Raw genomic sequence first — 14,106 nt, 5'->3', positions numbered from 1 at the left:
TTAATAAAATTTACTTTAACAACAAAGAAAAAAAAAAAAAAAAAGAACAAAATCACATAAAGGAGAACAGAACAACTTCATTTGAGAAAACTAAGAAAATACAAAAATATGACTGAAAACTATTAAAGAGAAACTGCCCTTCAATAGTCCAAAAGTCTAATCCCTTGGAATGTCATAAAAAGAAACCGCAAAAATTTTCCCCAAGCAGAACACTACAACAAAGCCAAAAATACAATTTCATCCCACAACTGCTCATGTTGAGATCAATTCCCAAATTAAGCTCTGCTTTCATCATTCATTAAATAAAAACAGCAATGTTTAAAAAACCTGCTATACTTGTGTCGATTTAGAAAAATATCCAGAAACATGTTCCTATAAAGGACGGAGGTTGAAGAAATAGATTTAGTTTTTTTTTTTTTTTGATTTATTTGCAAGTTAAGCTCTGGTTTATAACAGTCGAGTTCATATGAAATCTAGACTTCAAGAAATCTATTTGTGCACAAATTACACTTCGACAACAGATCAAAATAATAATAAAAAACAGGTAAGCATAATTTAGAAACAGGTAACAGGATATTGAATAATGCAAATAGACTTGGGGATTAAATATTATTCACTCTACATAACAAGAAAGGATTATAAAAGAGGTTAACATGAGCGTGAAAGCATGTAACCTCTAGCAAATCATTATATTCAACAAACAAAGTGCCAAAGATCAACAAACACACCTTTTCTAGGGCTAGGGCAAGCTTTGAGAGATTTGGATAGATGTGTCTTGCTGCCAACAAAATCTGTTGAAAGCATGAAATTATATCACATGATGTTGTTCAGTAGTATATGGAGAATGACCAGCAATAAATAGGATGAACAGATGCAAGAGGAAGAACAAGGAAATATATGCAAAAGGAATAACAAGGAAATATAGTTTTAAAATCATGATTTGTATCAACTGATGCACCTTTCTGTCTCTTATTCGATAAGATCAACTTGCCACAAAGATAACATTGAATATATGAGTAAAATCATACATCACACATGACTAATAACAAGGATTTCATCGTGTAATAGACAACATGAAATAGCAACAAAAAGTTGATGGCACATACTTCACTAACTCTATCACATCCAACTCTCATTGAATTGCTAGTTTAGATAACAAAAACATAAAGGGAAACCTATCAATGTACCCTTATATGATATATGTTTACTCAATTATATCCTTGTGAAAAAAATAATCAATTGCAACATTTAGTTTATCCATGTTCTCTAATATGTTCATTCAATCAATTTTATTTTTTTTTTTAAATTAATAATCAGAGGCATTGCACATGGTAACTTTCTTATGAATCAACGTAAATTCCCTTTCAAAAGTATGTAAAAGGAAACAGCAAAGGCTTTAAATGAGCAAATTGTAACAGAAAAAAATTGATAGATGAGCATACATCACAGAAAATATGGATATCTAAAGGTTATGACTCAGATTTTTTTCATACAAGTGTACAATTGAGAAGATGTATATTATATAAGGTGGCATTTGTTTTATGTGAAACATAATATGTTTTCCTGATTTTCTCATGTTTGTTTGGCATAAAGTATTTTATAAGGAAAATTGGTGAATGAAAAATATTTGATATTCCTATTCTCAATCGACAAGGCCCTCCAAATGCCATGATTTTCTTTTTTTTGTTCACTTTTCGATCAACCTATAAACTTGGTTCATTTCTTAGACAATATTTTCAGCATAAGAAGTTGCATAAAATATTTTACTAATAGTGATCATCTCACAATATCATACAAATATTTCTACCACCATCACCACCCCACTGCCAGCACCCAACACACCACCACCTTCAAAACTGCCTCCACCGTTCCACCAGCACGACCCTATCACTCTATCACCAACACCAGTGTCACCACACCACCACCACCTCATAAATGCACTTACAAGACATTAATCCGTTTAGAACAAGGATGATCTGCCCATCCTAAGTATTTCCCAATCTTTCATGTAGAAAAAGAATTCTGAAGATCTTCACTACCTTTATGAGGATGGAGAGAAGGAAAACATTTGGGGGGAAGGAAGTTACCTTTCATTGTTTGGGAAAGAAGGAAGATGAGAGGAAAGGAAGTGGAGGGCATATACTTCCATGGACTCACCAAATAAGTGCAAGGAAAATAAATACAATTACTCAATTTACCTCATGATAAATTTTCTTCCATCACAAAAATAAAGGATGAGAATGTAATCTCATAAACTTACCCTACACTTCCATTCCCTTCAGTTTTTTTCTATCCAAACAACACTTTCATTAACTTTATCTCCCTCAATTTCAATCCTTCCAGACTCATGAATCACCATACATGTACCCTAAGAATCACCCAACCTAAAATATTCTAATCATAGCAATGTCTGAAATTTACATGGGTTTAGGTGATGCACAAAACTTCATGTGTTCAAAAAATGGCCAAAACAAGTCAGAAGGGACAAAAGCTACTAAATAGTCAACTTTCATCATATTCGTGGACCCAAATTGAAATCAAGTCATCATTATCCCAGGCCACACATTAAAGAACCCATTACAGGTACACATCGATTTTGAAGCCATAACCAATGCAAGACTACACTTCATAAACTAGAGAGATGCAAACAGCGAAGAAAGATCAAAAGAAACATAAAGCCCAAAAAAAAAAAGTAAAGCACCTCGCAAAGCCTCTGTAGGGTAAAAGGAGGACCTTCTTCGAAGTTTTGGAGAGCTGGGGAACAAGAGACAAAAAAGTTACAAATTATCTCATCCAAGGGCAATAATTCAATAATTTAGAATATTCACAAGGCATATCAATATAGCTAATTAAACACCCTGTATCAAAACCAAACAAATTGCATGTCCATTCACAGATTAAGAAGGAAAAAAAACAAATGTGAGCACCACATCTATACTAAAGCTACAAACCAGCCCATCAAACACCCATGGAAGTTGAGAGATACGGTTTGCTCATTACAACAAAGCTCTCTTAAGACTCTCTCATCTATTATTTAGATTTCTTGTTTTAATTCACTGTTTTCACTTCTGATAAACAGCAGTTATTTAAATAATAGTTTTAAGGTGAAGAGCTTGTAAATATAATGAAATTATTCTAGCTATTCCATAGCATTTAATTTCTTCATTTTCCTTCACAGTTTTCATTTCTTACATGTTTATGAAATTAATTTTCTGTTTTCAAGCTCTTGTTGTTGTGACATTAACTCAAATTTGTGCAATTTAAGTTGAAAGACAATAAAAAATGTAGGAGCACACATTTACTCAATAGAGCAAATTTCGAGATATTTCTCTCAGAACTGAAAATTTTAGTTTCAAATTGTAGGATCTTCAAATTACATCGCCTGGTATACAGGTGCGCTATGGGGGTGCCTAAGGAGATGCTTTTTAGGTGGGGCCATCTAGCCTTTCAGCTATTATTACTGTAGTAGTTGGCCATCAACATTTACAACATTACACATATCAGACAAATATTATAGAACTGCCAAGGCAGTTTAGGCCCCTGAATCCTAAAATAAGAGCTAGTGAAAAACACTGCATAGGCTGGTTCCAGCTGGGGTTCGAGCCAATAGTTTTGCTTGCTTTAGTGTTATGTTTCCCCATTCTTCCATAAAATTTGTGCACAATATTTGCATCACAAATTTGTGGCCCCTAACCAAACTACATTTAAATAAGACTGAAAAAATCTGAAAAATATAAAATTTCAGGCGGTCATCAGTTAAATTGATTTTAGGGCTAATTATGGAGCAAAGTTTCTATAAACCCAATTATAATTGGACACTTAATTTACATATCAATGCATGAGGCCCAAGTCAACATCAGGGAATGTCATTTTATAAAAGGTAATAATGTGGGAAGGGGAAAACAGTTAAAAAAAAATAATTAAAGCAGCATAATGGCTAAAATTAGGGTAAATAGAAATTGGAACAAGATAATAGCTGACATTTGATCATGCATGTAAACATGATCACTTTTATAATGAAAGAGATCAGATATTCCTTCCAAACAATCTTCAACAAGTTGATGCTTCCTTTTTTTATTTACTTTGAGAGTAATATCATAAAAGCAAACAAGAGAAAAAAATCATTATAATATTTGTACAAAATTTTCCATCAGAAAGAACTCTAGGGCACAAAAATTTGGTCTACAAACTTAGTCTGAAAGTTGAAGCAAGAAAACAAGGGCCATGTGTTACAAATACAGATTCCTGACAGCCTTCCAGAGTTGACCCTATATCTAATGCCACATAGACACAAATTTATAGTTCTTTGCCCATGCTAGGTTTAGTAAATTACAAGTGGTCAAATAAGAAAGCATGCAATGTAAAAAACAAGGAAATGAGGGATGATTTCCTAACATGCATGATGCCGAGAATTCCCGCATTAGAAAATGTCAAGTGAGGTTGACCTCTTACTCAACCACATAATTGCATTATTAGACTAATTCATAAATTTTAATAACAGGAATAAGAAATTCAAATTTGCAATTAGCTACGCTAATACAGTTTTAGGTCTTCGAAACTGAAATCATTCAAAAAAGGTTTGAATCTTTCATTCAAAAAGTTTTTGATAGCCATGATGTGTTAAATATGTTGGGTATTTTAATTCCACACCACTGTCAAGGGGGGAATTTAAAAGATTTTCTTGCATGGTCCTTCTTGCAATGACTTTGATAACCCAAAAAAAAAAATCATTGGACCATATCATTTTTTTGCGGACTTCGATTTATAGAAATAATGAAAAAATTCAGACACTGCACAATAAAGCCATAAGCTTGATGCAGACACTTTCTTCTCCACTTCTATTCTTCTGATCCCTAATTGACAGTTTTTTTTGGTACAATCTTCCTCTCTGCCAAGATCTTCCTTCTTGATGAACTCCTATTTGATAGATTCCAAAAGTTGACACAACTATGAAACATTGTTGATGAAATGGACAAATGATTACTTTGCTAAACCATTTGTACCCCTCAGATTTCATTTCAGTTAAAAAGGAGCTCTTTTAATGGCTAAGCTTTCTCTTTTATACATCTTTCACCTTCTTTATATATTCACCGCTTATCAAGAACCTGCTCGCCATGGCTCCCCTCATTCTTTTGCACAAGCTCGATTTTGAAGGATCTAAAGACTCTTTCCAGAAGATGTGTTGGGCTCCTTAACTTGTTGACAAAATGGACAAATGATTACTTTGCTAAACCATTTGTACCCCTCAGATTTCAATTTAGTTTAAAAAGAGCTCTTTTAATGGCTAAAGGTCACTTTTTATACATCTTTCACCTTCTTTATATATTCACTGCTTATCAAGAACTTGGTTGGTGGCCATGGCTCCCCTGGTTCTTTTGCACAAAATCAATTTTGAACGATCTAAAGACTCTTTCCAGAAGATGTGTAGGGCTACTTAATCCAAGAGATATGGCCAATTTAGAAAATCACCTTTTTCACCTTCTTTATATATTAACTGCTTATCAAGAACTTGGTTGGTGGCCATGGCTCCCCTGGTTCTTTTGCACAAACTCAATTTTGAACGATCTAAAGACTCTTTCCAGAAGATGTGTAGGGCTACTTAATCCAAGAGATATTGCTAATTTAGAAAATCACCTTTTTCAGTTAAATTCAACCTTCAAGATTTAGAGTTTGGAGACATAAAAACTGACCCCAAAGATGGTTGTTTTTCCAAGCATTCCAGCATCAGTTAGCATTCTAACTCTAATTCCCACCTAAAATCCTTAATTATCTTAACCTAGCTTCTTCCAACGCTTTTGCAAGACAAATCCAAAGCAGTCCTACATCATGACATGCCTGTAATTTTTTGAGGTTTTAGCATGGTTTAAATTTATTCAGCAAGGTTTAGGGGAGAACAACGAGCACAGAGGTAACTTCAGCACATTATAAAATGCAATGAACCGCATTGCTGGTTTAGAAACACAAAAAATAACATTTTACTACACAAAAAAATCAAAAATAAAATACACTTCTCTTTTCCATGTTCAGCTGCACTCATTTGGTTAGTTCAGTAAGGGGTAGACAAGTCTTAGTTGGAAACTTTCGACCATATAGATTAGAATTAGTTCATCTGTGAGTCTGCTGTAACCAGTGCTTTTACAAGCAATCCATCAGGTCACTAAAATAAAAATTATCACTACATCATGTTAATGTCTTTCACACACTCATTTATTTTGTTAATTAGTTTGTCAGTTTTACTTTGTTTTGGATAATAAAATGGGCCATAAAACTACATATTTAAACATTAAATTTGACTTCACACTCTCAGAAGAAAAGCCCATGCCCAGCATATGCATAGTTGACCCAGCTAGACCATTGTCATAGACTTTGATATTTTGTGTGGAGTTATTTAGGGACTTCTCAGTGTTTTTTGTTGATTGTCATTTTATCTTTCCAGAAAAATTGACCCAGCTAGACCATTGTCATAGACTTTGATATTTTGTGTGGAGTTATTTAGGGACTTCTCAGTGTTTTTTGTTGATGTCATTTTATCTTTCCAGAAAAAAAAGACGCAAATGTTTAAAAGAAAAGAGAGGGAGGGAGGGAGGGAGGGAGAACTTTTTAAGGCTAAACCAAAGCCATTTCTGGGATTTATAGTCCCAAGAACCATGCATCTGAGTCCACAATAATCGCTCCCAGCCATACTCAATAAAAGGCTTGGTACAGCATAGTCATTCCCCATCCTTAATTCATAGTTTCAAATTGTATCACAGAAGCAAGCGAACCTTATAGACAGCTGAGAAAAGCAAAGCAAGGATAAAGATGAGATACCTTCATCCAACTTTTTCACCAGCTCTTGATAAGTTTCCTCCTGTTCCTTAGTTGTCATTTTTGCCTCGGGATATTCTGACAGAACCTTCATAAATTAGAGAGGGAGGTGAGCATCAACACCAAGGAAACAGATATCATTCAGACAATGCACTATCATTAGAAACAATAGATATCTTCTGTTATCTTGCCATTGCAAAGTAAGAAGAGGACCACACGCAAGCATACCTCCCCATACCTGCTTCAGCTGAAAGGATAGCACACTTTTCAATTTTTCCCAATCATGCCTGAGATAAAAATCATGAAAAAACACATGATATTAATGGGAGTTATTAATTTTATTAATCATTTTACTGCTCACAGACATAACATGCAGAAGAAAAGAACTTGAAGCAATTAACTTCTAAACTATAACATGCTCAAGGCTAGTTGGAGTGTGATACAGTAAGAGATATGTTGTTGACATCTAACTGCCAAGACAAGGCATATCCAATGATGGATTTAAAAATTCAACCTTTACTAACTATATGAGGTAGTATCTTTTTTTTTTCTCCCTTTGGATTTCATTATGAATGTAATGATTATGTACCTAAAGAACTAATTCAATCATGAAAAACCTTTAACTGAAGAGAATGGAAAAAAATCAATATATAGTGTAATTTTTCTTATTTTGTGAGTGGTCAGTGGAACAAGAAGGAAAGGATTAAGGAAACTACACAGACCATATAAATCACTGGGAGTTCCTTGAAACCACAAGGAAAGCGTAAAAAGCACACCCAATAGGTGAAAGATGACTGCTGTATGAACTTTTAACTAAACTGGTTCATAAAAATATAGCTTACAACAAAATACAATTTTTTGATTTCTCTTAAAGATGACTGCTGTATGAACTTTTAACTAAACTGGTTCATAAAAATATAGCTTACAACAAAATACAATTTATTGATTTCTCTTATATAGGCATATCTAAAGAGCCATTAAACTCCCAAAAAGAATAGGAAAGAAATAAAACTTTATTTCAAAGATCCTACATAAGATCAAATCACAAAAACATGGAAATTCCTATATCATGCTGAAAATTTTAATTTATAAAATTATTAAAATCACATTAAATTTACAATGATTGTTAAAAGTCCTCCTTCTGGACTATTGAGTGCATATTTTCTAATACTCTCACAATGTTGAAGCATATAACCTCTTGAGCTAGAAACCTACAATTGCATAATCTGATGGGGAAACAACCACGACACTTCACCTCTGTTTAGCACAGTTATTAAGCAACTTTTGGTCCAACTTTTAAAAGTACAACTGTTTGGCAGAGAATTATTTTTAAAAAAGCAGGCATGTTCATTATAAAGGAAGCATGTATTCTTCTGCTTTTATTACACTATAAACTAAAAGACATGGGAATTTTATTGTTCAAAGTTATTGTTCATTTCACTATAACACTTTGGATTGCTATAGTGTTTTTGCCCAAAAAATTCAATCTGATCCTGAAGTTTATTTTGGAAATCTAAATCAAAAATTATTATTAAGAGTCACAAGAAAAAAGAAGGAGATTAATAATTAGACTTTCCAATTTGGTGTGCAAACAAGGAAAAGAACAGAAGAGGAGTCAAGACATTTATTTTGGAAATGAAAATGCATTATCAAGGAAAATGTGTTATTAAGTTAGAGAATCTATGATGTATTTATGCAATGCATTGGGCCCTAAGGGGTAAAGGAAGGCAAACGATCCCTGCAACAAAAAAATGGAAAAGTATGCCTAGAAGAAAAATTGTAATGAAACAACTGCAAGACTTCACGCAAGACTCGGATTATTTTCAATAAATATCCATAAAAATACATTAATGGACAAGTGGTGTAACCATTTTTCCATCAATTTGCCCATGAAGGTTGATGGGAGAGTGGAGATATGACTACTTTAGGAACTTTGAAGAATTATTTATGAGGATGATGTGAAAAAACAATTGGAAATGGTTCACGGTGATGAGTAAAAGTACAGCTTAAATTATAACAAACTATGGTGTTTCATCTGTAGGTATAAAGCATGCTTGTGAGATGATATATAAGAAGAAAAAATGTAATAACATCATGGAAAATAACCATCCAATAACAGAATGGTATCGGTGGTAATGGCATGAATAAGGATGGCAATGGATACTGACCAGAATGGATAGGAAATTTTTAGACCTACTGGTTTCGGGTAAAAGCCAAAGGCAAAAATCAAGTTTCAAGTTGGGTACAGATATTGGTCTACCTAAACTAAACCCTAACTTGAACCCCGCCCTAAATAAATAAATAACTTTAAAGTTTGAAAAAGATAACATGTATGCCAAGTTAATTATGTAGTTAATAGTTGTAAATTATAGCGTTCAAGTTCAGGCTCGGATCAGGTTCGGGTTATGGATAACAGATGATAGGCAAAACCCAATCAGGATGTTCGGGTATCAAAGATCCATGCCTGGTCGGGTTTGGATAGTTATTTGGGGTTCAGGTTCAGGTATGGATAGTGCAAAACTTGACCCATGGGTATCCATTTCCATCCCTATGCAAGAAAAGGGCATCATGACACGGTGATTAATGGGTATGTTGAAACTCAATGGCTCCGGAATCCGGTGGTTTATGTGATAAAGGTGACGATTTAGTCTTTAAAATCAAGCACGGGAAACTAATTTTTTTGTGCAGTTGCATCTATCTAGCATGTGAAAAAACAAAAAGCATCAAATCTACGTATTGAAATCAAAATAAAGGAAACATCAAATGTGCAGTACCAAAATTTGCCAGTAGATGCAATAACTTGTAGAATGCCTCGCACTTCTTCTTCGTCTTCTTCTCCAGCAATCTCAGGCTTGGATTCTTTTTCTCTACGTTCCAAAAAAACAAAAAGGTTCAAAAGCTCAATGCCTAGAGTACAATCCAACAATAGGGACATGATGGCCTGTGCCATAGCAGTTTGATATTTAATTTATGAGTTCAATCCAGTAATTTGGTTTGTTTTCTTTGCACATCGAAGAAAAACAAATAATTCATGACTAAACATAAATTTCTCCTTTTTTCTTTTCTAGAAAATCCAAGTGGATCTAACAGAGATTACAAGAACGTAGTACCTAGGATTTATGGAGGACGCATCCTCCGGATTTTCATCGCGATTGCGAGGGGAGGTGGTGTTATCAGCAGCGTCGTTTGCAATTGAAGGTGGCGTTTCCATATCTACCATTTGTGATGAGAAGAAGATATTTTATATTTCTCTGTTGCTTTTTCGCACTGGTAGCAAGGAACCTAGGTTATCGCCACTCGGACCAAAACGCCTTCTATATTCGGTTCTTATTATTACTATTTTTTTATTTTTTTAAAGGAAGTATTAACCAAAAAAACCTGAAATATAACAAATTTATCATTGTGATTAATTTAATGCCACGAAATGTATCTTTTCCCTTCACTATCCTGCTTTTTTTTCACATTTAATTTTCTAATTAAAAAAAAAATTTATGTTCTCTCTTTACGTAATGTGATTGTCTTTGGTCAATTTGTTTATTGCTAGCTTTTATATTTTTGTGGTGTAAAAAATACGGTTAAATATTTTATAATATATTAAATTATGTCGTTGTATAACATAGGATTCATTAAAAATTTAAATTTAAAATGCAATTTTTATAAAGTAGTTTTTAAATTTTTTTAAACTAAATTTTGTAAAACTTTGTTTATTTTTAAGTTTTAAAAGTATTTTTTTAAAAAAATTATTTTTTATTTTTTTATTTTAAATTTTTTTATATTTTCAAGTCATTTTGATGCGTTGGTATCAAAAATAAGTTTTCAAAAATAAAAAAATTATTTTGATACATTTCCAAGTAAAAAACACTTTTGAAAAGTAATAATAACCAAGCATTTTATATGTGTTTTTTGCTGCATATAAATCTCAACCATAATTTTTACCAAACACATACATAAATTTAACTAACTATATTTAACCACACTTTTTTAAAACTTATTTTTTAAAATCACAACTACAAAAATATATCTAAAAAAACAAACACACTTTTAATGAAGACCATCAAATAATTCATCATATTTTATTTCCCGGCTTCAATTTCATTCTATAATCAACATAAAGCCTCTTCAAAAACAAAGATTCCGGTCCACAACCAATACCAAAACACGAATCTAGTAGCTTACTAATCCTACCAAGACACAAGTCCAGAAATTCAAACCAAAAGGGCTTCAATTATTGGTATGTGTTTACATGTGTTTTAAAAAAATATTTGACTTGAAAAAATATTAAATCTAGATTAACTATTTAGTAAGCAAAATATTAATAGTGAACAAGATAACAAATATAAAACATGTTAATATCAAACATTAAGATTCATGTTATGTTTATATTAAACTTATTATTACATTATTAGTATAATCTTCTCACTTTGACATAATAAAACTAAACTAAACTAAACATAACAAAAAAGAGAAATATAAATAAACAAGATAAGAATATAAATAAGATATAAGTTAACTAAGTAAATGAAAGAAAATGAAAAGCATAAATAAGAGATTAATATCAGCAAAACTTAAGCATTATAAAAATATAAAGAAAGATAGTAAGAGCATGATCTTGATTTAAAAACCAAGAGCAAAACTTAAGCATTATAAAAATATAAAAAAAGATAGTAAGAACATGATCTTGATTTAAAAACCAAGATGCGTAAATACATGGTAAATGCCTCCTTTATAGGTTAACATTTGGAACTATTGACTTGATGACTAATTATTGAGTGGGTGGACACATCTTGACTTGATGACAATCCCTATCTTCTTGTTTGAACAAAACATCATTGCTAATGTTAGAATTTAAACAGATAGTCTCTATGAAAGTTCTAAAAAATTGTCTCAGCTTTCTATGAAAGTTCTAAAAAATTGTCTCAGCTTTCCATTAAAAAAGGAATTAGTGTATTTAGACTTATAGAACTTGAGACATGGCTTGAACATTGAATAATGGCTAGATTACAGGACATATTCGAACTTTTCTGTTGATGCTAAGTTTTGAACTTCCAAACGGCAAAATTAAATCTTGAACTCTTCATGAATGTTTTAGGTTTATATCTTAGCTTTCTAGCCATATAAACCAAACTAAAATCCAAGATCTATAGTTGTAAATATGACCCAATGACTGAACAGTATTTTAACTTAGACTAAACCAACATCTCATTTTTAAACCTAACCCTCTCTTTTTTTTCTTAATCTTAGTAGTTGAACTCATCTATCGATCCTTTCATTTATGTGATAGGCCTGCATTTAAGATGGATATTTACTATAAATTAAAGGTATTTTATATTTATTAAATATGTTATTATAAAACATACTCTAGTTAAGGAGTTATTGATATTTCAAGTACAAAATGATGATATAAAACCTTGATAAAAATGCACTTTTAAATACTAATCACAAGAAAATTACTGTCTAGAACAAGAATATTACTATCTTTTGTTCACATTTTTGTGAAAAAAGCATTTAGATATATAAAGATGTTTTCTATGTAAAAACTTTCAAAAAGATTTTTTTTAATTAATAGACATTAAAACCTAGCTGATACATTTATTATTGCTACTACATCAACAAGTCTATCTTTTCCTAGCATCGTGTCTTTCATTTTCTTTTTTTCTTTTTTATATAAAAAGTTTTGTTCTCGTAGGTGAAGTACATAAATACAACATGTCCAAATACTAGTCTTGATAGATAAATGAAGTGATGTTAGTACAATGATGATCACCTAGTTGATTTGAGCAAAATCAATTGCATGTTCTAGCAAAATTTCCATTCTTCTATTTTTTTTCAATCATTATGAAAGTTCATCTTTATTTAATAAAAAATTATTATTTTAGTATTTTAAAATGAATATTATAGTTTATTTGTTTTTTTAATTAATTCAATTGCTACTCTATTTTTAACAATCTCATGGTGAGTTTGAAAATAATCTAAAATTTTAATTTCCAATAAGTCATGTGTTAATTGGTTTAAAACATAGTTATTAAACTTGATCCGGGGTCCAAGTTTCATGGGTCAAGCCGAATCAACTAGAAAAAATTAAAAAATTAAAGTTTTAATACTTGAAATGAAAAAAAAAATCCATATAAATATAAACTATACATATTGTAAACAATGAAGTTTAAAAGAATATTTTAAAAAGTTTTTTTTTCTACATTGAAAAAAAATAGTTTTTTTCTTAGAAACATAGAAATATATACTATTGGGTTTCAAATCCCACAATGAAAAATGATAGCTTTTTTCTTATGAATATAAAGTATATTTACTAATGGGTTTCAAATCCCACATTAAAAAGATATTATGTTATCTTTTTAAATTGAAGAATTTAAACTAAAAGGTTTTTTTTATCCTATATTGAAAAAACATAACTTTTTTCTTGTAAACATAAAGTATACATACTGATAGGTTTCAAATTTCACATTTGAAAAAAAACACCGAGTCTTAATTAAAAAAACATAAAAATATATAAATATATAAAATCAATGCAAGATATGAAATATGAGTGAGAATTAAACAAGAAATCAAAGGATCAATAACTTATCTCAATTAAAAAAACAATGGTTAAAATGAGAGAGTAAAACTTCTAAGGACCAAATATGACGGAATGGACTATTATCGAGTGTTTGTGAAATTTGAATTGGAGTGAGAAGGAGTAACTCATAATACATGCAAAATTCATTAACTTTTGCTTGGTTATAATTGAGTGGTGTTATCATTTTCTCAAGTGTATGATGTTTTATGAAACACTTGTTATTGTTGATAATTTGAAAATCAAAGATACAATTCTTTTAATTTGGATGAAAAGAAAAGTTAACTAATACTCAATTAAAATGAACAAATTTATAAAAATATAATATACACAATTAAAAATATAAGGATATATTAAAGACCACCCAATTATTTAATAAAATAATAAATATGCAAGTATCTCAACTTTTATGATGATTGTTGTATGTTAATGTTTATTTATAAAAGATAAGGTAATATAAATTGAGACTTATTTATATTAGATATCTGATAGTTATGATGGTGACCAAAATCATTGATGATTGTTTATATATAATGGAATGGAGACGATGATGGTAGTTATTTTAATGTGTATGATGATGGCTGTTGATTGGTATTTAAAAGTGTATTTTTATCAAGGTTTTATATCATCATTTTGCACTTGAAGTATCCCTAACTCCTTAACTAAAATATGTTTTATAATAACATATATAATAATATAAGATACCTTTAATTTATGATAAATATTTATCT

The 14,106-nt window shown here is 30.9% G+C and overlaps 1 protein-coding gene and 1 long non-coding RNA gene across 2 annotated transcripts in view; one reads left to right on the top strand and one right to left on the bottom strand.

The window, feature by feature from the left end:
- LOC105114463 (serine/threonine-protein phosphatase 4 regulatory subunit 2) overlaps positions 1 to 10,145 on the bottom strand; it is a 12,180-nt gene extending 2,035 nt beyond the window's left edge. The window contains exons 1-6 of the mRNA XM_011011011.1: positions 9,918 to 10,145; positions 9,582 to 9,674; positions 7,046 to 7,094; positions 6,811 to 6,895; positions 2,702 to 2,754; positions 729 to 791 (exon numbers count right to left, since the gene is read on the bottom strand). Coding sequence (XP_011009313.1) covers positions 729 to 791; positions 2,702 to 2,754; positions 6,811 to 6,895; positions 7,046 to 7,094; positions 9,582 to 9,674; positions 9,918 to 10,027 — 453 coding nt within the window. The 5' untranslated portion in view covers positions 10,028 to 10,145. The remainder of the gene's footprint in view (positions 1 to 728; positions 792 to 2,701; positions 2,755 to 6,810; positions 6,896 to 7,045; positions 7,095 to 9,581; positions 9,675 to 9,917) is intronic.
- LOC105114464 (uncharacterized) overlaps positions 799 to 14,106 on the top strand; it is a 15,969-nt gene continuing 2,661 nt past the window's right edge. Inside the window, exons 1-2 of the long non-coding RNA XR_840135.1 lie at positions 799 to 2,281; positions 13,652 to 13,655. This is a non-coding gene — a long non-coding RNA (uncharacterized LOC105114464). The remainder of the gene's footprint in view (positions 2,282 to 13,651; positions 13,656 to 14,106) is intronic.

Source organism: Populus euphratica, unplaced genomic scaffold, assembly GCF_000495115.2.
Source record: "Populus euphratica unplaced genomic scaffold, PopEup_1.0 scaffold524.1, whole genome shotgun sequence".
Classification (NCBI taxonomy): Eukaryota; Viridiplantae; Streptophyta; class Magnoliopsida; order Malpighiales; family Salicaceae; genus Populus; species Populus euphratica.
The sequence above is the reverse complement of the archived record's forward strand: the minus strand, read 5'-3'. Positions and strand labels throughout refer to the sequence as shown.